This window comes from Rutilus rutilus, assembly GCF_951802725.1.
Source record: "Rutilus rutilus genome assembly, chromosome: 5".
Taxonomy (NCBI): domain Eukaryota; kingdom Metazoa; phylum Chordata; class Actinopteri; order Cypriniformes; family Leuciscidae; genus Rutilus; species Rutilus rutilus.
Genome location: NC_140213.1, coordinates 31,744,222 through 31,769,115, shown reverse-complemented (window position 1 = coordinate 31,769,115; position 24,894 = coordinate 31,744,222). Strand labels below are relative to the sequence as shown.

Below are 24,894 nucleotides of genomic sequence, written 5' to 3'. Positions count from 1 at the left end.
ATGCACTAAAACATTTGTAGCTTTAGTACAGAAAAATAAACTCTAATCTACTACGATTGTTTTAGCCCATATGAATCAGTCTGTTGGCTTCACATTTTGGTTTTGTAAAAATGAGCTTTATTTCAATGAAGTTCAAGAACTGAACCCAAAAAAAACACACGAGGACAGAAGTGGCAGAACTCAATAATTCACAAGGCCAGAATAATCAAACAAACATTCATAATGCAGGACGCACCGGAGTACTTTTACACGCTGTCGAGTCGATGGCCTCAGAGTGGCGGTCTCTGACGCTTCTCCAGGAAAAACTGCGGAACCAAATAAAGGATCAGACGGAGAGCATACTGCTAACAAATCCTTCTCATCCTGTCATCCTCCGCTTCCTGTCATTAGAACAGGCGTGCTTACAGAGAACACAGCTGGAGAACGTCTGTCTCATTAAAACAGCGCACAGCTGGAGAGACACTCAATTGCACTTCACGCGCTCCTGTCTATCGCACTCTACGAGATTGGCATCCTACCTGCTAATTTAGAAATAAAGCTCAATGTGGTATGCATGAGGCAAGTGATCAGCTAAGGACAAATTCACCTATTCAATATGACTATAATTATTATAATAATAAAAATTTATTTTATTATTTAAATTGTACAAATTAAACAAATCAAAGAAATATTACTACTATTGTACTGTAAAATAAAATACAAATATTGAATAATAATAACAGTAAAATAGCAATACTTATATTTATGACTGTCTTGATTTATTTATAACTGTCTTTGCTTTCAACTGTCTTGTCATTTTGTTTTTATTTTTGATGGAAAACCACTAGGGGAACTTAAAGGAACACGCCGACTTTTTGGGACTTTAGCTTATTCACCGTATCCCCCAGTTAAATAAGCCCTTTTCATCTCCGTGCGTGCCGTAACTCTCTGACGCACCCACCGCTAGCCTAGTTTAGCACAAAGACTGGAGGTAAACGGCTCCAGCTAGCATACTGCTCCCAATAAGTGACAAAATAACGCCAACATTTTCCTATGTTGTGATTTGTATAGTCACAGCGTGTACGAATAACAAGGTCACATGAGAGACAGCCATCTTCTAAACGTATACATACTGGGAACTATATTCTCAGAAGGCGAAGCACTGCTACTTCTGCGGAGTGATTTACTCCAACTCTGAGCGAACTCTCTGCTCCTCACCACGGGGCTTCTCAGGCGCTGCGAGCAAATCACTCCGCCCAAGTAGCAGTGCTTCGCCTTCTGAGAATATAGTTCCCAGTATGTATACGGTTAGAAGATGGCTGTGTCTCATGTGACCTTGTTATTTGTTTACCTCCAGTCTTTGTGCTAAGCTAGGCTAGCGGTGGGTGCGTCAGACAGAGTTACAGCACGCATGGAGATGAAAAGGGTATGTATGGACTTATCTAACTCTGGGGGATAGGGTGAATAAGCTAAAGTCCCAAAAAGTCAGCGTGTTCCTTTAAATCTCATAAAATACAGAAATCCATTTAAATATGGAAAAATCGCATCCCTGATGCATACGGTACATCGTGTGAATGGAATTCCTGGATGAGCTACAGTATAAAACAGAGCACATGGTATCCCACATTGCAATGTGCTTGACTTGACCTTCCATTTCCACTGTGACTTAGTGATATCAACTGCATTTTTGAATCATTTGTTGGCTTAATATTTGTTATGTCTGGCAAAAGTTAAGACATTTTTACACTAAAATTGGGGGTTAGGTGCTTTTCTCAAGGGCTCCTCAGTCATTTCCTGCTGGTATTGAGAATCGAACCCGCAACCTTCAGATCACCAGTCAATTTAAAAAAAAAGTAGGCTATATATATATATATATATATATATATACACACTACATACTGCACAATATGGAGTATGCTTACCCTCCTGACGCTGGCGAAGGCGGGACCAAACGTTGTGTGCGTGTGCGTGCTGGAACGAATCCACTGGGGAAGTTTCTGCAGCGTGCCTGATCGGGCGTACCGATGGTCGCACAACGCTATGCATGCGTAATCGCCGCGGTGACGGATCGCACGACCTGGAGGGGCAGGAAGTCAGAAACAAATGTGTTAAATTGTGCCTTACTCTGCTTTATCAGTTACTAAACATCTTAAACTGTTAAATGGCAGATTGCATTGTCTTAATAGCTGAATTGTTAATAAAATGCTATTAGTATGCTATTCTTAGTTCAGACAATGTGTTTAAACAAACTGCATTAGTTTGCCCTTTGTGAAACACAGCATTGAATCACAGGGGGTCTTGAGTATGTGGCTCCACCCACCAATAGATTGATTGACAGCTTTCATGCACAGACCCTCAACCAAAGCCTTCCCGGGACTTTTACCACTAACGTGAGGCTGAAACAGAAGGGGGAGAGTTATAAATGGCTGATTAGTTTTTGCAAGTTCACATCTGCACCATCCCGTAGGACGTCTCACCATGTGCTTGTCCAGGTAAGCCATCTTCTCCTGCAGCTCTGGCGACTTTATGTTGGGATACGGCATTCCAACCATAACGATACATCTAAACACATCCCAAAAAGCTGTTTCATTTAACGATTAAATAAGAACATGCTTTCATAGATGATATTTGGCATAGGCCTCATTTCTATGTTCAATCATTTTTAATGTACTGCTTTGTTGCAAACACAAATTTTAGAAATTTTCATAACATTGTATTTTGGTTTCAATTAGGTAATGTTGCGTTTTAAAAATAATAAATATAAACAGAAAATGTAACAAATAATGTAACGTTTTAGAAACGTGAAAAAAAAAGTCGTAATATGTACTTTCGAATAAAAGCCATTCACGTTGTGAAAATGACGTTTAAAATAAGGTAGATACATACTGCAATAGTATGGTTTTCTATTGGAATATAGTGCAAGTACTCACCTGCCAAGGTCATCAGAGAAGTTGATTCCTTCACTCATCTTCCCTCCGACTACAGAGAACAGCAGCGCCCCCGTCTGGCCACTTCCGGCATTACTGCAGCGCTGCATGAATAAAAACCATTTTACACTATAAAAAAAAAAACACTATAAAAATGGTTTGAAAGACAATTAATATGGATCAATATTATCGATTTTACTTCAGTCACTATTGGATGAGAATAAAATTTGAACCCGCACCAACATTGACAGTTAATGAACTAAATGGAAACAACATTGAATTAAACTGAGCTGAATAATGACACAGTTGTCTGTGTTTAATTCTGTCAGTAATTACTCACCCTCATGTTGTTCCAACCCCGTAAGACTTTCGTTCATCTTCGGAACACAAATTAAGATATTTTTGATTAAATCTGAGAGCTGTCTCACTCCTTCATAGGCTTCTATATTATTGAAACTTGCCGGCCCAGAATACTTTTTGTGTGCATGTAGGCTCACTATTGGCCGACGCTGGTCATGTGTGTGATGCGTGAGCCTACGTTCTGACATACAACCCAGAAGCGCTGCGCTATTACACTACGTGAACTCGCTCAGAGGCCCACACAGAAGAAAATGAATAGTTGAATAAAGTCATTATTTTTGTTTTGTATTTGCGCATAAAAAGTATTCTTGTCGCTTGATAAACTTAAGGTTGAGCCACTGTAGTCACTTTGACTATTTTAACGATGTCTTTACTAACTTTTCTGGGATGGCATATCGATTACCTAGAAGCCTATGGAGGAGTGATCCAGCTCTCAGATTTCATCAAAAATATCTTAATTTGTGTTCCGAAGATGAACGAAAGTGAGGTAAGTGAGGGTGAGTAATCACTGACAGAATTTTCATTTTTGGGTGAACTAACCCTTTAATTCATGTGATGCTGCTTTTGAAACAATCTGTATTACATTTACTGTAGATATAAATAGATCTGTTCTGGTTTACTGCATGAGGCACAGTAGTGTTTGCGTGTAATATAAGTATAGTAATTTTCACATACTAACACACCTGTATACACTTGGAATAGTCAGTGAGCACTTGCTCAACCTGACTGGCTTTTTTCGGCTCCTGGAAAATCTGAAACACACAGAGAGCATCTTAACTCGAGCATAAACTGACTTTGCATGGTAGTGTTGCCGAATGTGTACCTTCTTCTTAGACTGCAGCCGCTGGAGGACACCAGTGCTCTCCCAGTATCCCAGAATCCTCTTCTCATATTCATAGGAGGGGAAGAAACAGACTACGCCCCCCGGCACTATGTTACAGAGGTTTGATAGAACACGGCCTGTCTCCTCCATCTGATATAGGAAACGGGTATAAAGATCATGCTGAACATATTTTTGTTATTTCTGTTTTTTCAATCTATCATTGATTATACAGAATTATTTTGTTTGAAAATTAAATCATAACCAATGTTGCGGAAAGTAATGCGTTACAATATTGCATTACTCCCTAAAAAAGTAGCTTATTACGTTACATAGTACAGAGCCCCCCTAGTCCCACTTTGTCAAAAAAATGTATTATAACTATCTCATGGCCTCAAGATAGTAACTAGTAACTCGTGGCCTCAAGATAGTAACTCGTGGCCTCAAGATACTATCTCGTGGCCTCAAGATAGCAAGGCCACGAGTTAATATCTTGAGGCCACGAGTTAGTATCTTGAGGCCACGAGTTACTATCTTGAGGCCACGAGATACTATCTGGAGGCCACGAGTTACTATCTTGAGGCAACGAGTTACTATCTTGAGGCCACGAGATACTATCTTGAGGCCACGAGTTACTATCTTGAGGCCACGAGATACTATCTTGAGGCCACGAGTTACTATCTTGAGGCCACGAGTTACTATCTTGAGGCCACGAGTTACTATCTTGTGGCCACGAGTTACTATCTTGAGGCCACGAGATACTATCTTGAGGCCACGAGTTACTATCTTGAGGCCACGAGTTACTATCTTGAGGCCACGAGTTACTATCTTGAGGCTACGAGATACTATCTTGAGGCCACGAGATACTATCTTGAGGCCACGAGTTACTATCTTGTGGCCACGAGTTACTATCTTGAGGCCACGAGTTACTATCTTGAGGCCACGAGATACTATCTTGAGGCCACGAGATACTATCTTGAGGCCACGAGTTACTATCTTGAGGCCACGAGTTACTATCTTGAGGCCACGAGTTACTATCTTGAGGCCACGAGTTACTATCTTGAGGCCACGAGTTACTATCTTGTGGCCACGAGTTACTATCTTGAGGCCACGAGTTACTATCTTGAGGCCACGAGTTACTATCTTGAGGCCACAAGATAGTTATACTTTTTTTTTTTTGACAAAGTGGGACTAGGGGGGCTCCGTAATATAGTTACTTTTATGGAAAGTAATGCATTGCATTACTTTTGCATTACTCGTTACTTGAAAAAGTAATCAGATTACGATTACACGTTTCTTGTAATCCCCCCAACACTGATCATAACAAAGAAGACATGTTCGGTTTTCTTAGTTTTGTCTTGGCCACGACATATTAACTCACTGGAACGTGATAAAATGTTCCATGTGATGTGAAGTCGCGGCCTTGAGATCCTATGTTGAGGGAACGACATTTTTTCTTGTGTTTACGAGTTTAATGAGCAAACAAACCTGCATAACCATAGCAACCTGTGATTAGCAGAAATGTAAATTAATAAATTAATATTTATTTTGAATTTAGAAAGGATTATTTTAACCTATTTTATACTATTAGCCTATATTATATTGTGCACAATGTTGCCTAGACAGCATTCAAATGAAGTTTGTCATTATCAATAAATGTTAAAAGAATATGTAAGAACATAAAATAAAATATCCCAACAAGAAAAAATGTTATCCATCCCACAGTATTTTAAATCCGTTCACAAATCATTTATTTTTATTTATTATTTTGTATATTATTATTATTAGTAGTAGTATCAGTATTACTAATATTGGTTATATTTGTATATTCATTGTTATGTATTTGCTTTACTTTCCCCTTAAATTCATGTATCTCTTTACCTAATTAATGTATTAATAAATGTCTGTATATTATGTTGCGTAAAATTACGTTTGTAAATGCCCCATTATGCCAATCAAGTTTGGACTTTATGACTGTATTTGTGTAGGCTACGCCAGCATGTGATGATAAATGAGTGTCTGTTTTCAATTACAAATGTATAATTAGGTTTGTGCCCATGACAGCATTTGAATAAAGTTTGAATAATTTAGTATTATTAGGCTATGGCGCGATTTCACAGACAGATTAAGCCAGGATTTGTCCTTGGTTCAATTAGGGCATTTAAGTAGCTGTTATAAACGTGCCTTAGTAAAAAAACAAACATGAGACAAAGCAATGGCACTGAAATATTTTAAAATATGACAGTGCAAGTTGCTTTCAGTTAAAACAGCTCAATAATGCATTTTAGTCTGGGACTAGCTTAAGCCTTGTCTGTGAAACCGAGGGTATATTGTTAAAAGAATATTTAAGCTACAAAAAAAAAAACATTTTTATTCATCTCAAGTCTTTTAAATCTATTCAAATGAAAAATCTTGTTTGTCAGTCAGTATTTTGGATTTGTGCATTATGTCTTAAAGTGACAGCAGCCTGTGTTTTTAATGTTAATCAAAAAACAAAAGACAAGGAAATCACTCACTGCTCTTGACTGAGTAGCTTTTAAAACTTTAATAATGATTCATCTTTAAGTGAAGATACAGTGAAGATTAGATGCAATGTTGTTTTACATTTGAATACATTTGATTACTCTTTTCAATTTCTGTACCTGAAAAACCTTAAAAGCACAGCTGATTTTACTAGTATCTTTACTCTATTGTATGTATTTATTTATTACAAGCCGTTGCTTGTAGTTTGATTATTTTATCTGACAGTAATCCTTTTTTCCCTGAACATAGCATCTACCGAACCGTACTGAAACGGTGACCCTAAAACCCTGATAAAACCGAACCGTGAGTAATTTGATCCGTTACATCCCATAGCCTACATAATAATTATAAAAAGATAGGCCTAACCAATAATAATAATAAAATGTTTTATTAAAATATATTAATAAGAAGAATGAAAAAAAAAAATGAAAAAAAAAAAAGCCATCAGTGAATGGATTTAAAAGACTGTGGGATGGGATAGATAAAAATGTTTTCTCGTAGGTCTAGGCTATATTATTTTGTGGCAATGACAAAACTAAGAGACCCAAACATGTCCCCTCCTGGTCACCATATTTATGTGTATTTTGTGGCCATAATTAAAAACAAGGCGATTTTTGTGTTTGCATGCAACCATCTGTGGTATTTTTGGTTTGCACATGTAAGTTTTACCATCTGCGGAGTGTCTCTAGTTTGAAAAGTGAACTCCAACTGTTGTCCTGAGGGGCCGGCGCAAAGGATTATGGGTAGGATGTTCTCAGGGGGTATGACATGACCTGAAGCCGTTATGCAACAGTTACACACATAATAAGCAACATTGCAAAGGGTAAGAAGAAATGAGCACAATAACGTAAACTCACCACATGAGAACTCTAAAATACGGTCTTCTGTGACCCCTGCGGAAAACAGAAGCTGCTCTTTGAAATCAGCAACCTGCAAAACATTACCATAAAAAAAAAACAGTCTTGCTTTCAGAGTGATATTCCTAACACTGAGAATCTTTAATGTGTTAGTTTAAGGTTATGTAAGTGAGACAGCTGTGTCACTGTCTCCAATAGTCTGTCTGTGAGCATGAGTGTGTGTGTGTGTGTGTGTGTGTGTGTACTGACGGGTTGCATGGTTCCCCCGGCGATGATCACAGCCCTGCACTCCTGGACGATCTGTGCGAAGTGAACTGCGGCATTCAGCAAGAGAAACTTCACACTGCTCTGGGAAAGACATGCTGGAGAAAGAAGGGAGAAAATGTTTTTATTTGTGAGACAAATTCATGTGTATCTGTGTGCAGGTGATCAAATACCCCACTAACCCTGCCTTTGTATCACGACTCGTCCGTCTTTGTTAGCGTTAGTGAGGGCAAACAGGAAACTTTCAACCAGCATCATTGGAGAAGCCATGATTGGGTTGTCCTCTACTGCCACCTGTTGCTCTAAAACATCTAGAACATCAAAAATACAGGTTTTACATTGTCTGAGTGCTTCTTCTCCTCCAACACCAGGATGTATAATGAGGAACTAACGGTGTGTTTACGCTTGTAGTTTGGTTCTTTTGGTCCAGACCAAAAAAGACAATGATACATTTAGTCCTGGTTCGCTTAGAGTTCACACTGTCACTTTTAAAGGGGTCATATAATGCCATTTTTGTACAAGCTAATATGATTCTTTAGGGTCTAAATTAAAAGTTTGTAATATACTTTAATTAAAAATTCTCATTAGTATTGTAAGAAAACACTCATTTTACCTGGTCAAAAACAGTTGTTTTCAGCACGCCGTTTAAGTGCATGTGTCTTTAAATGATAATGAGCTTTGCTCACCCCGCCCCTCTGTTCTGTGCGTACAGCGTTTGTAACACAATAACACAATAACCATAACGCGTTGTTCATTATAAACGTGGGATTATGAATTATATTGAGAACGTCGTACATAGAAAACATGCCGTAATGTACTCTGAGTGTAAAAATATCCGCATTCATCGTGAAGCGTGCAGCAAGCGATTTGCAAAGATTAATATAAAGGTTAATAAAACGTTACACTCACTTCTTCTTCTGGAGGTGCAGCAGGAACACGAATAGTTGGTACCGATCCTTTTTTCAGGAGCAGCTTCTTAGCAAAACCAGCTTTATACTGACCCTCGTTTGTAAAGCAGTCTGGTGTGTGAAATGATTCGCGCAAACATGAAAGCATTGACGTTGATCGTGGGGAATATTCCCTTCGAAAACAAAACTCAGCCACTGCGTCTTCAGCGGTTCGGATTTAGGAACATGAAAATTACTGCTGTGTTCATTCTGCTCATAGACAGTGCTCCAGCATATCAACAATGACGTGCGGACTATGATGACAGACAGCTCGCTCACGAGCGAGGGCGGGTCTGTGTTGAAACGCTGCTGTCAATCAACAATCGTGAGGGGGCGTCCGACCGTGTGACGTCACTAGGTCGAACGGCTTGATTTGAGATGGGGGGGAAAACATACAAGAAGATTTAAAAAAAAAACACTGGATGGATTTTTTTCATTTTATGATGGTTGTGTACAGGCCCTGCCAACACACATTTCAGTACAATCAACTTGTAAAAGTGCATGTACCATTATATGACCCCTTTAACACCAAACCTAAAGATACAAAGCAAAAAAAAAAAAAAAAAAAAAACACCAGAGTTCAGCGGTCTCGGTCCACTTCAGCGGTCTCGGCCTCGGTGCACCAGGGTTCAGCGTTCACACTTATTCAAATGAAACTTACTAACAGAGCAATCGCACCAGAGTTCGTTTTAATCGAACCAAACCTGACAAGTGTGAACACAGCCTAAATGTTTACTGAGACCAGATTGTACCTGTAGGTTTATTCTGAAGCGTCTGCAGGAAACGTCCGAGTCCTTCTATACGACGGTTCTCTTTGTTCTTCGAGTGTGTTTGTACACCGCTGCCTTCATATTTTTCCACAAATCCACACAGCTACACACAGGACACAGATCATCAGTGTGTGTGTTTATGTACACTTGTTAAAATAAATTCATAAATGTGTTCTCGTACTGACCTTTCGGCTGATCATGCTCTTCTCGAAATATTTCTGAACCTTCAAAAGACAGATTAAACCAATGTCAAATTAATATTATTAATAATAACATGTTTTTGTTTCCAGAATGTGCCAATGAAGTTGTTGCAGTGATGTTATTAAGTTTAGTTTAAAACTATTAAAATTTGTTTTTGTTAACTGAAACGAATCAAAAATAAAATATCAATGTAAGATGAAAAACTTAAAGGGGTCATATAATGGTACATGCACTTTTACAAGTTGATTGTACTGAAATGTGTGTTGGCAGTGCCTGTACACAACCATCATAAAATTATAAAAATCCATCCAGTGTTTTTTTTTTTAATCTTCTTATATGTTTTCCCCTGTCTCAAATCAAGCCGTTCGACCTTGTGACGTCACACGGTCGGACGCCCCTCCCACGATTGTTGATTGACAGCAGCGTTTCAACACAGACCCGCCCTGAGCAAGCTGTCATCATAGTCCGCATTGTTGATACGCTGGAGCACTGTCTATGAGCAGAATGGCGTCTAAGCGATTGTGGTGTTCTGTTTTTGGGTGTAATAAGGAACACAGCAGTCATTTTGATGTTCCTAAATCTGAACCGCTGAAGACGCAGTGGCTGAGTTTTGTTTTCGAAGGGAATATTCCCCACGTTCAACGTCAATGCTTTCATGTTTGCACGAATCATTTCACCAGACTGCTTTATAAACGAAAACATTGAAAAAGGTATTAGCTCCTGTCTGAGTATGTGTTGTTTATGTGCCTAATGCCTGTCATAGTCTCACAGACTGGTTATTTTTTAAACAGATCAGTAAAATGTTAGTGCTTCAGCCCTGACAGTTGTACCTAACACTGCATAGATAACGTTACGCATCACGGACAAGCCTAAGGTTACATTTACCGAAAAAAATAAAGTTTTTAATGACCATTAGCTGTAACATCAATCTGTCAATGAACTAACGTATACATCAGTAAACACATAGCGTTCGTATCTCACTACTCTACCCTGCCAGTACATACAAAGATAGATCAAAGTGACATTACGTTAACCAACCATTCAGAAACGTCCTGTTTTCCGACTCCGGTTCAAATTGATACGGTTGCACAGTGTCCTCAGAGACTCCTGCTGCCATTCTTCAAAATATACCCTCAACTGTTGTCAAGGCAACACTCCACGTGTGTTGTTGAGGCAAAACGCCCACAGAACAGAGGGGCGGGGTGAGCAAAGCTCATTATCATTTAAAGACACATGCACTTAAACGGCGTGCTGAAAACAAAGCTGAGGTAAAATTAGTGTTTTCTTACAATACTAATGAGAATTTTTAATTAAAGGTGCATTGCGCAAGTCTCTGAGTTTTTGCAGAACTATGCCCCCTTCTGGCGACACGCGAAACTGCAACCAGAGTTGTGCACGCGGTTACATGGAGTTTGCGTTGGGGTTTGGGATGAACTAGAAGCCGGTCTCTTTGAATCCATCTTCTACTTTTGCAAAAGTCGCTTGAGTTGTCTTCGCTGATGCGGATAATGGCGGCGAATACACAAACCTGCCAGACATAGCCAGGTGAGCGTGAACGCGCATGACGTCACGCCCAGTCGATTCCGACCCGAATCCCTCTTATTTATTTTACTGTACAGGATTATAGAGGCAATCGCAGTGATCATAGAAGGGCTCATTCAGCCCATCAGGCAATTGTTTAAGCATGTATGGGTTAGAAAAACGGGTATTTTTAACATGAAATGTTGCGCAATGCACCTTTAAAGTATATTACAAACTTTTAATTTAGACCCTAAAGAATCATATTAGCTTGTACAAAAATGGCATTATATGACCCCTTTAATGACAAAAGCACATAACAAAATTACTAGAGTTAAAAATAAAACCTAGTTCAAAATATTAATAAATATTATAATAGTACATAAATAATCAGTGTTGGGTAAGTTACTTTAAAAAAGTAATTAGTTATAGTTACTAGTTACTTCTCAAAAAAAGTAACTGCGTTAGTAACTGAATTACATCATTACAAAAGTAACTAATTACCAGGGAAAGTAACTATTGCGTTACTTAAAAAAAAAAAAAAAAAAAGTTTAAATATAAGAAATTTCTTGGATACCCCCAATATGAAATGTTAAATGAATTAAATGGACACTAAATAGAACATGCTTCTTAAGAAATGTACCAAAAATAAATAAATAGTAATAGAAAATATAGCCTATACACATACACTAGTGCATATCATTAAAATGATAAAACTCACACACCTTTACAACTGGTAGACTGTATTGCCTACTTGAAGTATTTTCTTCCTCACAATATTAAGTTTAACAAAAAGTGCTCTCAATATAATAATGAACAATGTACCAACATAAATAATAATAATAAAATATAATCTTTTGGGGCTTTATTTTTATAACCTACAGAGAACGTCATTATCAGAGGTTAGCCAAATTCTAGTCGTGTTTGCCGCACAACAACCGGTCAAACAAATAGCCATGTTTGAACGTTCCCTGCAGGTTATTTTGGAGTTTATGTTAGGCTATATAAACTAATTAAAACATTGCATATGCTACCAATATACTACAGAGATTATTCTAATGCTGAAATGTGTAATTTATTTATAAATAAAGTATTTATGCTCGTTGCTCGGACACATTCGGTCTCTGTCGCGCACTGTCGAGCGCGTTCTCGGACACACTCGGTCTCTGTCGCGCACTGTCGAGCGCGTTCTCGGACACACTCGGTCTCTCTCGCGCACTGTCGAGCGCGTTCTCGGACATACTCGGTCTCTCTCGCGCACTGTCGAGCGCGTTCTCGGACATACTCGGTCTCTCTCGCGCACTGTCGAGCGCGCTGGCTCGCGGCATTCGCCTCGCTTTTGTCCAGTCCGGCGCCTCATAAACACACACACAGAGAGAGCCTACTCGGATGAAAACCGCTTCAGTGAGCTCAATTAACGCCGCATTAACGCCGACAGTAACGGCAACGGCGTTGTAACGGAGGAAACAGTAATTAGTTTGATTACTCGTTACTGACAAAAATAACGCCGTTAGTAACGCCGTTTATTTATAACGCCGTTATTCCCATCACTGTAAATAATACTATAATAACACAAGAGTAGGAGTAATACCTTAAAAAGGTTTATGTTATCAACTTGAGCCTTAAACAGGAAGTCGTTGATAGTCAGCAGCTCACTTCCTGTTGTGTAAAGAAATTAAAAACCAAAAGAACATTTTTAGAAATACTTCATGAAGGAGGAAAAAAGAAAAAGTTTCTATGCATGTTGTGCTTGTTTACCTGTTTGGCAGGACTGAGTGTTCGGATTCTGACCCACTTTACCTGTTCACAGGAAATGACAGCAATAAATCAGCTAGATAAAACCAGATGAACAAGATAATACACAAACAAAACAACTTACCTCCGAGTGTTCGCACAAGCCCCTCCAGCACAAAGAGGATCTGTTTGATGTACATCAGATTTTTCGCCTTCAGCCGACTTCTGCAGCCATCCGACACAACGACATGTACAGTAAATCATAAAGATAATATCTGATGTTTAAAAACATTCCTCTAGCTGACTTCAATTTCAGTACTTTTGTGTGTGTGTGTGTTTTTTTAGCTCCACAGCATAATGTTTCTTGAGCAGAAAATCAACATATTAGAATGATTTCTGAAGGATCATGTGACACTGAAGACTGGAGTAATGATGCTGAAAATTCAGCTTTGCATCACAGGAATAAATTACAGTTTAAAATATATATACATAGAAAGCAGTTCTTATCAACTGTAATAATATTTCACAATAATACTGGTTTTTGTTACTATATTTTTTATCAAATAAATGCAGTCTTGTGAGCATAAGAGAAAAAAACATTTTGGTGCTCAACAACATTAGTCCCATTCATTTTCAGTGTGCGAACATTCTTCAAAAGTTCTCCTTTTGTGTTCCACAGAAGAAAAAAGTAATATAGGTTTGCAACAGAATGTACAAAATGTTTGAAATGTGTTTTTTACCTGTAGCGCTCACAGTACTGAGAGAGCTGTGAATGAGCCCTGCAGAGCTGAAACATAAGAAATGCACATTAGTTAAAGGTAGGGTAGGCATTTTTTTATAAACGCTTTTGTTATTCTGGTTGAAAATCTCTTCACATCCTGATAGCAATCAATAATAGAAGTGTTCTAAATATTAAAACATGTACATCTTCTATGGTTGTCTCCGGACCAAAAAATGTGCGTCCAATCATTGCATTCGGCCCAAAAAGACATCCAAGCCATCAGCACGTTCTGTAAGGCTATTCAAAGTTGTAGACAGAAAGCCACCAAGTGCCGCAAACAAACAGCAGCCTCCTTTTACAGTTCCTCCTGAACCAAAACAACAAGCTTATGCTGCGTTCACGCCATGTCGTAACCGCACTTACGAGTTGGCAACCCGTGACGTTATACGTACCCAGATGAATTTGTTCTTAAAGGGATAGTTCACTTTGAAATTAATTTTTGATATGTTTTAGCTTACCTCAAGGGCATCCAAGATGTAGGTGTCTTTGTTTCCGCAGTAGTTTCAATTTTGATATTTTTAGGTCAAACCGTTCTTGTCTGTCAGTCATATAATGCAGGTCTATGGTCACTGGCTCAAAACACAAGCACAGAGTCCAAATTAAAACAATTCCCCACGTCCAAATGAAACAATTCCCCATCATAAGTACACATTGATGGCCTAAGACACGAAACGAGCGGTTTGTGTGAGAAAACGAACAGTATTTATATCGTTGTTATCTCTTGAAAACAGCACACGTCCAAATGATCTGACGGCGCGGGCGGGTATAGATATATACATAGATGTCGCCTTGGCTACTGCAGTTCATTGGAACGAAACCGTAGCCAAGCGACATCTAGTGTCGCCTTGGCTACTGCAGTTCATTGGAACGAAACCGTAGCCAAGGCGACATCTATGTATATATCTATACCCGCCCGCGCCGTCAGATCATTTGGACGTGTGCTGTTTTCAAGAGATAACAACGATATAAATACTGTTCGTTTTCTCACACAAACCGCTCGTTTCGTGTCTTAGGCCATCAATGTGTACTTATGATGGGGAATTGTTTCATTTGGACGTGGGGAATTGTTTTAATTTGGACTCTGTGCTTGTGTTTTGAGCCAGTGACCATAGACCTGCATGAAATGACTGACAGACAAGAACGGTTTGACCTAAAAATATCAAAATTGAAACTACTGCGGAAACAAAGACACCTACATCTTGGATGCCCTTGAGGTAAGCTAAACCATATCAAAAATTAATTTCAAAGTGAACTATCCCTTTAACATCGTTTTGATGTTAGTGAATTCGGCGTATTCTAAATGAACGGCCGAGTGCACAAGGTTAGTCATTTGCATAAAACACGCCCAAACCATCTCCATATATGGGCTTTCCACACCCGCTTTCCTCGCAACCTTTCGTCACCCCTGTGTCTCGTCAAACTTGCCGCTGTTTGCAGACGCACTCTCGCCCGATCCTCGAGTAATGCCAAGTGTGCTGTTCTCACCAGTTCTCACAATAAACACCTTTTATACAGACCCAGATTACAGACCTCTCATTAGCCAGCTGTACATACGTGTATATCTGCGTTATTCAGAGAAACCTCGCAGCTGAAGCTAGAACGCAGCTTTTCTTACTCTTTTACTGTAGCCTATATGATGAAATGTATTTAAGATTAAATTAAATTGTATTATTTAATGATTTTATTATAGAATTTTATGAACACACTTCAATATAATTATAGTCGTGTTAGGATGAAATATAACTTCTTTACACGATTATAAGGCCGTACAAAGTGCTTTTTCAGGGTGTCTACAGATATGAACAAGTTAAATTTAAGACTTTTTAAGACCTTTTTAATGCCACTTTGAATGAAATTTAAGACCAAACCTGTGATGGAAATACACATTATATTACATGCGTATATATTAGGGGTGTAACGGTTCACAAAATTCACGGTTCAGTTCGATACGATACACTTGTGTCATGGTTCGGTTCGGTACGTTTTTGATACAGCATAAAGAAATAAATGCCAGAGAAATTTCCTTGATTTAAATTTTTTATGCTTTTTTATATTAAAACTAACATCATAAAGTATGATTTTTTTTTTTTTACTTTGAGCAATTCTAGAGCTACAATTTACTCTTCTTAGGAGCATATAAAACAAAACAGCTCCTTGGAAAAAATGAAATGTCATATTGTAGTAGTTATAAACAAAGGATTATTTTAGTTCAGATTAACATTTGAGGGCAGCAATTGTATTCATAATGTCAAAATAAAACCGACGTAATGTTACTTGAAGGCATTATAGCCTACTATTAACCAAACGTCCATGGTTGCAGTTAGTGTTACTACAGTAAATCCATGGTGAATGTTACTGATCTGTGGACACTGGATAGTTCATTCATGGCACAATGTTTCTTCCTGGTTTCCACGTCAGCGCTGTTTGATCCGTTAATAACGGAGAAATATGAATGCGTCTCACTAGATCTCGCAGCGATGTTATTACTTCTGTTCTGTGGCGAATTAAAATGCTTTCTTTACTGCATCTCTTATTAGCGCTGTGTAGTAACAGTGTCGCATGATCACGATCGGCTCGCGCTGCACTGGTCCAAACTGAAAAACGGTCCTTCAACCACACAATAACGAGCAGTTTCGTTCCGCTTGCATTACGTTTGCCATTTGATGTTGGGCAATGTTGTGGTCGCGCATTGTGAGCGTACTCTTCTACATTATGAGCGCGCTTGCCACGCGCAACGCGCCTACATTTGAAATAACAAAACAGCGTTACAAGAAAAAGCCTACATTATCATTATCAATAGCTGTTTATGTAATAAAATCTGAATCATTCTCGCGATTCGATGCTTCACTGGTTATTTGACGGACATTAGGTCCGTCAGACTGGAGAAATTTTAGCGGTAACGTGACCAGAAATATTTAAGACCTATCAAATCTGAATTTAAGACATTTTAATACTTTTTAAGGCCTTTTATTAGGAAAACTTTATTTAAGACATTTTAAGACTTTTTAAGGACCCGCGGCCACCCTGTTTTTGCATACGTGTGTGAAAAAAATTATGAATCATGATTTGATCTTAAAATCGTTTGTACGCTCATTTCACACAAATTTGTGTGGACGCATTCTTAGTGAATGAGACCCATTATTATTGTAACGTTATGTGCTTTGAGACATGAGGTAGTTTAGTGCCATCTCTCATGACGCTTAGGCTTAGCAGACTCTACTATGTGAGTTGTGTTCATGTGTTTTGAAGGAGGCGTGGCTTTGTAGACGCTCAGACAGCTGGATCTTATGCTTTCAAAGTCAGCTTGCTATTGCTAGCCTCTCCGAAATGACCTACCCTACCTTTAACTAGTCTTGAGTTCTCTAGATCAGATCAGTGAGTTTGTGCATGCATGTACCTGTGCTCCACTGATTTCTGTACTGTGTATGGCTGAGATGGTGTCAGTCAGATTATGAGCCTCATCTATAATGACAATCTGATCCTTTAGTTTGATCCCTGTCGCTTTGCGGGCGGAAGCATGGAGCAACGACTGATACGGCAATACCACCACCTGAGAAAAAGAGAGAAAGGCTGAATGCACACAGTTTTATATTAATAAGAGTGTATTCCAGTGGGTATGTGTGTACCTGAGCTGCAGGTATGGCCATCCGTGTGCTGTAGTAAGGACACGTGTGTGTTTCTCGGCCGTGCTGTAGGAGCTGCTCCACGTCTCGCACCTTCACCAGCACTTCATCCCTCATCGCCATCAAATTCTCAAAACCCGAGAAGGCACACGTCGCCTTGGCATCACCACGACGCCGTTTCGGCTCCAAGTCTGGTGCTTTCTCTCGTTTCTCTGCAGATGGAGGTCAGAACTTCCTCATTATGTCATTCTCTCCAGATTATGTAATCACTGGGGCTTTTGAAATAGCAATGACACTAGGCTTGAATTGGCTGAGATTGTGTGTTTATGTTTCTGACCATGTTTGTTTTTCTGCATTTCCAAACAGCGGTCGTTCATCATTTGGACGTTTCTGAGCCGGATGACCTCTGGATTAATGCACAGGTTCTAATAAGGGCAAAAATGACATAATCTGTTTCATAATAATTTATTGATGAGAACTGGCCTAGCATTGTAGCTGCGACTTTTGCTCAGGCAAGCAGCACTCATTTTCTTCAGAAATTTTCAAAATGTACAAATTTTAGGTTAAATGGATAGTTTGCCCAAAAATTTAAGTAAATGATTACAGAATTTTCTGTAACACTTTAGTTTTGGGTCTAATTCTCACAATTAACTAGTTGCTTATTAGCATGCATATTACTAGGATATTGGCTGTTTATTAGTTCTTATAAAGCACATATTAATGCCTTATTCTGCATGACCTTTTTCTACATCCCTTAATCCTACCCAATACTTAATTAACAACGACCTTACTAACTATTAATAAGCAGTAATTAGGCGTTTATTGTGGCAAATGTAGTAGTTAAAGGGCACCTATTATGACTCTTTTCACAAGATGTAAAATAAGTCTCTGATGTCCCCAGAGTGTGTATGTGAAGTTTTAGCTCAAAATACCCAACAGATCATTTTTTACAGCATGTTTCAATTGTCATTTTTTGGAGCTCAGAAAAACATGCTGTTTTAGTGTGTGCCCTTTAAATGCAAATTAACTGCTGCTGCACATCACAGGGGGCGGAGCCTCACGAGCTCGCGCTCAGCTATTCGCGTCCGGTGTGAACGCACAGTCAGAGCCAGGACAATATCATCTGATAATATCAGAACAGAAACTCTCAGTTGCGGTGTTCATTTCGACTCGGAGTCGGACAATAATGCCCACAGAGCCGGAGAATATATGCTGTATGGAGATAGAACAGGTATAGTTTAGTTTAATTATGGTTATAATTTACTTGTCATCTGCTTTTATCCACTATTAATACAAGCCTGCTGTAGCAGACCCCGTCCGAATGATGACCAAAATATACTGATGAGTTCAGTGAAGTTTATTGTACATCACACAAAAGATGAGCGTTAGTTTTACTCCAGAAAATCACTGTAAGAGCCGAATAAACACAGTATATAAGTGCGCATTAAAGACTTTATCCATAAACTCTCTCTCTCTCCCTTTCATTATCACCAACATACACAGCGAAGTACACAAAACACTCGTTACAACTAACAGTAAACAAATATATACACACCTTTTCAGTGGGTGCTTAATAAACTGGTAAACCTTATATCGTAAAATGACTGGATGAGCTGTCATAAAGTGCGCGCTCTCACTTTCATTTCTGCCGTGATCAGTAACGTTAGGCCTGTTGCTCCGGAGAGTGTAAGCTTAATCACGAACAGTACAGATCCATCCTCGAGTAACAACGAGAGTAAATGAAGACTGCTATGTTCATTCTGACATCCAACAACAACACACCTCAATCGCTTAGGAGACATTCTTGTCTACAGCTGCTCAAGCGTCGAACAATGTCAGACTCTGTGTCCAGCTCACTCAGGGCGGGTCTATGCTCAAACTGCAGTGTCAATCAACCATCGTGGGAGGGGCCTGTGCAATTCTACGTCACATTGCATAGAATCTTAGAACAGCTCATTCTGAGACAGCGCTTATGATTTATAGGGATTATAAAAAAACCACTGGGTGGATTTTTATCATTCTAGGGTGGTTTTGCTCACACACTGCCAACACACATTTATGTTCAAACACCATGTAAAAGTGAATTTTGCATAATAGGTGCCCTTTAATAGTTACTTTATAGTGAGAATTGAACCCTAATCTTGAAGACCGAATTTTCATTTTTGGGTGAACTATCCCTTAAAAAAAAGTAAAAGCATAATCCTTGTTATAGGTACTCATTATTTCGTTTTTATTATAATGATTTTTATCATATTAAATATATTGATTAGTATAATTGCAGCATTATACACTACTGTTTATAATTTTTGGGGTCAGTAAATTGTTTTTGAAAGAAATTAATACTTTTTTTCAGAAAGGATTCATTTAATTGATCAAAAGTGACAGTAGCCACGTTTCCATTACCCTTCAAATTGCGCAAATTGAAATTGCGAATTGAAAATACGCCCAATGGAAACACGTAAATTTTGCAAAAACTCCCATTTATCGCAAGTTTTTACACTCGCATGAGGTGTTTTTTCAGGAAATTCGAAAAAGGAATATTTCACAAAACTGCAATGAAAACAGTTTTTGCGCATTAACAGTCACCTGATGTACATGACGCTGTATGTTTGGACAGAATATGAGACAGAGTTCTTCATTAAATTCATAAAGGACAAAAGAATTACAGGAATACTGGATTCTAAACCACAAAGAAATGCCACAATCAAGACCTCGAAGCAGATACCGTGCCGCTCCAAGTATAATCTTTCCTTACCATTAATGCTTGGATAACACACATACTTTGATTAATAATAATGGCCAGTGCAGTGGCTGGGATATACGTAAAATCAACGTCCGTTGCCATGATTTTTGGAATGACTTATTGTGAGAGGAAAAAATGAAGTTTTAGTCGCATAACATCGGTTAATGGAAACGCCGCCATTTCGCAAGAGTTTTTTGTCAACGTTTAGAAATAAAAATCGCAAAAGTTTTGCGCAAATCTGTAATGGAAACGCACAAGACAAAAAAAAAATCTATTTCAAATAAATGCAGTTCTTTTGAACTTTTAATTCAGCAAAAAATCCTAAAAAGAAATGCATCAGTTTCCACAAAAATATTAAGCAGCACAACTGTTTTCAACATTGACAATAATAAATGTTTGAGCATCAAATCAGCATATTAGAATGATTTCTTAAGGGTCATGTGACCCTGAAGACTGGAGTAATGATGCTGAAAATTCAGCTTAAAATCACAGAAATGAATCGCATTTTAAATATATTATAACATAGAAAACAGTTATTAAAAATTGCAATAATGTTTCACAAAATGTATGTTTTTTACTGTAATAATATATGCAAATAAATGCAGCATTAGAGACTTCTTTTCAAAACATAAAATAAAATATCACAGACCCCAAACTTTTGAACGGTAGTGTCGTGTGTGTATACAATAATGGCATAAACGTTTAAAAATCAATCAAACTGTAATCGCAAGAATAAATCTGGTGCATGTTTACCTGTCTAGAGCCCAGGTTAACCAAGTGGACAGTGTCCCCGTATGGACTCTTCTGTACCTCGTGCACAAACTGAGCCAGCTGAGAGTGAGTTCGGCTACAGTAATAAATCTTAAGATATAAAACAAATACACTGTTAAACATGCACAAACACCTTGTTCACCAATGCAGGGTGGATTTAAACATGCAGTTTAAACATGCACCTTAGTGACATGATCCTCCTCTAGATCTTCATCGTCGTCATCATCACACAACCTGTAGAGGGAACACTATGAGAACTCAAGGCTGGGAGACACACACTCATCCACAAACACAATCAATACCTGCTCTTTGGCGTGGCCTCATCATCACTCTCATATTCTGCTACAATAAGCCTCTCCTCCTCTGGATCGTGGCTCTCTGACTCTACCCCTTCTCTGCTGAGCTGCAGTAATTTTACAGCCTCATCATCTTCATTGGCCTGTTAAAGGTGCAATTAGTAACATGACTTTAATTGGGTAAATATCCATATGAGCAATTGAAATAAAGCAGATCCTAACTTGATGTATTTATTTTTACTTCATTAAAACCTTTTGTTTATTTCCAGGTAAACCCCAGATTGCAGTCTTTAGCCCTATTTGGATGGGATTAACTTTACAAGGGCAGATGGAGTAATGCAATTTTACCACAGGACGTCTGTAATATTAATGGCCAATTCGCACGGGATAAGATATCTCAATAAAACTAGCAGAAGTGGGAGGAGTAACTCGATTTGCGCATCGCCGTCACTCCTGTCATCATGTGCGTATTACGTTGCTTCCTGATATCAATTGCGCAAACACATATAACCTATATTTATATAAAAGAGTCATGTTCGGTTGAACGATGTATTAATTAACTAAAAGGTAATTTACCAGTCACACCTCCCTCGTGGAGTCAATGCGGCTCAGTGCACTGCAGTATTTACCTTTAAAACACCTCCATCTTTCTTTGGGGTGATGTCTTCACCCTCGACAGGGATGCTGCACTTCCTAAAAGGCACTTACCTAACGCTAAAAGATGTTTCGTGCCTCTAACAAGTGCTTTTGATCTTCTTTCTGATCTGAATGGTATGTGAGAAACACTTGAGTTTTGCCACAGACTTGTCCCAGCGTCTAGAACGCAACTGAATGCTTTTTCAAGCATCTCCATACTTGAAAAACCGCGGAAAACTACTTTTAAACAGGGAATGACGGAATATTTACATACATATTTACAGCAGGTCTATTCGCACGGGATTAGTATTACCTGAGGTAATTTTTCCGGACCTTTTTACTGAAGGTAAAAGTCGCCGTAATATTTACTGACATTGTCTGTAATGAGATGGCACATTCAGACGGGACTAAAATCACAGAGAAGCTCTGGTAATTATTACTTTACCCCACCTCTCCATGTTAAACTTGTCCCGTCCGAATAGGGCTTTTCAGATCCCACTGTTCATGCACTCACTTTTCTCTTCATATCATATCTGAGCTGGGCATTGTGTCGGATCATCTCCAGTCTCTCCTCACGCTTCTTCCGTTTCAGCTCTTCATCCTGAATGAAATTGAGGACAAGGATGATTTTATTTTACATTTTTATATACAGGGGTTTTCAATCTTTTAGATACCATGGACTTGCATATATGATCATCCTCGTGAAAGACAGCTAGATATATATATATATATAGTTTAGAAAATGGTAATAAAATTATTGATGAGTTATCAAATCAGTTGATATTTCACTGGTTTTGGCCATCCTTCTGTTAGACTGTCTCACAAATGAATTTGGTTAAATAGCTGTCAGCTGTTAAATTTAAGTACACAATTAGATAATACCAATTTAAGTCAACCAATTACCAAGCAATGCTTAATTTTGTTCAGTCTGTGGTGTAAAAATGTCGCATTAGCAATTAAAGAAAAAACACTTAAGCAAAACATGGTCAGGTCAAAGTGTCTGAATAATTTTTGGTCTATAAATACATTTGACTGGTAATCCACTGTATAAAGAATTTTGGGGTATAATATGTCACAGTTTACTTTATTTTGCTATCCTCACTTACATAAATGAACTATAGTGTCCTGCACCCACTAATAAAAAAAAATATATATATCTGTTGTCTGAATAATTATTGGTTTGACTATATATATATATATATATTATATATACAATTTTTAAACAAATGTAAAAATAATTTTAGTAATTTTATTTGTAAAATAGTTATTTATTGAATAATTATTTCAGTTTTTTCTCACGGTTTCCCTTAGCTCTACCTTACAGCCCACGGTTTGAAAACCCCTGCTTAGAAACACGTGACTTGAAGAGCTGATGAACTGTAAAAGGTTCTCATACCTTTAGCTTGTTCACCATGTCTCTTTCTGCTTTCTTCTGCACAAACTCAGACACCCAGTCTGGCTCTGATAGTTGGCTGTTGCTGTTCTCCTCCTTCACAGCGGCACACTCCTCCGGTTTATCCAGAAGTCTAGCAGCCTCTCGTTTCTTCTCCTCCTCTTGGTCTCTCAGCCACGTCAGTGCTCCGCATATAAGACTCAGAGACTTTCCCTGCAGGATCAAACACAAGAAAGCTCAAACATCCACTGTCATCTGTACTGAGATGGTGAGATGAACCGATCTAATGCGCAGACTGACCGTGCCAGTGGGACTCTCGAATATACCGATTTTCCCCTGATCAAGAGCAGTGTAAAGTGCCTCCATGAAGCTCTCCTGAATAGGATAGGGCTGGAAGGGGAAAGGAAACCGACCGCTCTTGCTCTCCATATCATATAATCGGGATCAGGTTAGATTCCAAAATACAGACTGAACACCACATAAACTCAACAGATCAACACTGCATTTGGGCCAGTTACACGCTGACAATAAACTCCTCACAGTGTCAACGCAACTTAACCCAAAGTTCAAAAAGTTAATATCTAAAGTTCATCTCTAAATCTGTCGGCTTTCCCTCGCAATTGCACTGAAATCACAAATGGCTATAAAGAAATACCGCGTTAATCCATATTACAATAAAACACGTTCTGACAGCGTAAACTTCCTCGAACAAACGCGCCAGTCTTCTGCTTTAGCCAATGAAAACCAGGGAAATTTTCATAGAAGCTAGGGACCCGCATCAAATTTCACTCTTCATAAAAACCGAGACAAGAACAGATTTGGGAGATTTTCACCCTTTCTGGAACGCCTTCCGTTGATTTTCACTAACTAATATTCTTTTGTTTAAACATCAGAATTTTTAAAGTCGTCTGTTTATTAAATATTTTTTATTGTATATGTTATGTTTTATTGCATTGTTTTATTTATGTCAGTGTTCATTTTGTATTATTTATATACTGTTAAAGTATTTATTCATATTTTGAATTATTTCTATATTTTCAGTTTCAGTAATTTTTTATGTGCTCTTTTCATTTGATTGTTTTTTGTTTCTATTTAGCCATAATTTATTTTTATTTCAGTTTTAGTAATTTTAGAACTTAATTTTTTATTCTAATTTTATTTGATTTTATTCCAGTTTTATTTCAATGACTTAATAGTTTTAATTTTAGTTAACAGTAACAACACTGCTTTCTTAAATCTTCCATCTGTCATTCTTTTGTTTAAACATCAGTCATGTTTTGTTTAAGTGTCTGTCTATTTAATATTGGTATCTATCTATCTATCTCCATGGGTAAATTCTGACACTTGTGTTTTTGTTACATATTAGTATTGTTTTAAAGTGTGTTGTATAAATACATTTAATTTAAACAATCTTATCTTTCATTATGTTTACATTGAGTACAGTATGCAATGGGAAACTGTATAGTATAGACAATTATGCTTCATGTTCAAATGTATTTTATCAATCAAATATGTATTCTAGTTCAAAAGGTTTTAGAATCATTAGAGAGATGGGACACGATGCCAATCTCCATGATAGGTCGCATTAATATTATAAAAATGTCGATTCTTCCAAAGTTTCTATATCTTTTTCAATCTATTCCCCTACATATTCCTGCCTCTTTGTTTTCATCATTAAATAAAAACTTTACCAAATTCATATGGAATAATAAACGGCCCAGGTTACGACTTTCTCTTCTATATTTGCCTTT

General features: G+C 38.1%; 1 protein-coding gene across 1 annotated transcript; it reads right to left on the bottom strand.

Annotated features, from left to right (window-relative positions):
- Window positions 1-55: 55 nt before the first annotated feature.
- On the bottom strand, window positions 56-23,882 carry ddx11 (DEAD/H (Asp-Glu-Ala-Asp/His) box helicase 11). Its single transcript, XM_084409455.1, has 26 exons — window positions 23,444-23,882; window positions 23,147-23,356; window positions 22,265-22,351; window positions 21,121-21,257; window positions 21,001-21,052; window positions 20,801-20,908; window positions 17,642-17,729; window positions 17,308-17,516; window positions 17,079-17,231; window positions 13,641-13,687; window positions 13,046-13,125; window positions 12,925-12,966; window positions 12,758-12,825; window positions 9,633-9,671; window positions 9,430-9,550; window positions 7,913-8,041; window positions 7,716-7,828; window positions 7,467-7,539; window positions 7,279-7,382; window positions 4,090-4,239; window positions 3,950-4,018; window positions 2,910-3,010; window positions 2,457-2,541; window positions 2,300-2,375; window positions 1,902-2,056; window positions 56-305 (listed from the first exon to the last, which is right to left on the bottom strand). Exons 1-26 carry the CDS (start codon window positions 23,570-23,572, stop codon window positions 270-272), a joined length of 2,661 nt encoding a protein of 886 aa, XP_084265581.1. The 5' UTR covers window positions 23,573-23,882; the 3' UTR covers window positions 56-269.
- Window positions 23,883-24,894: the final 1,012 nt, after the last annotated feature.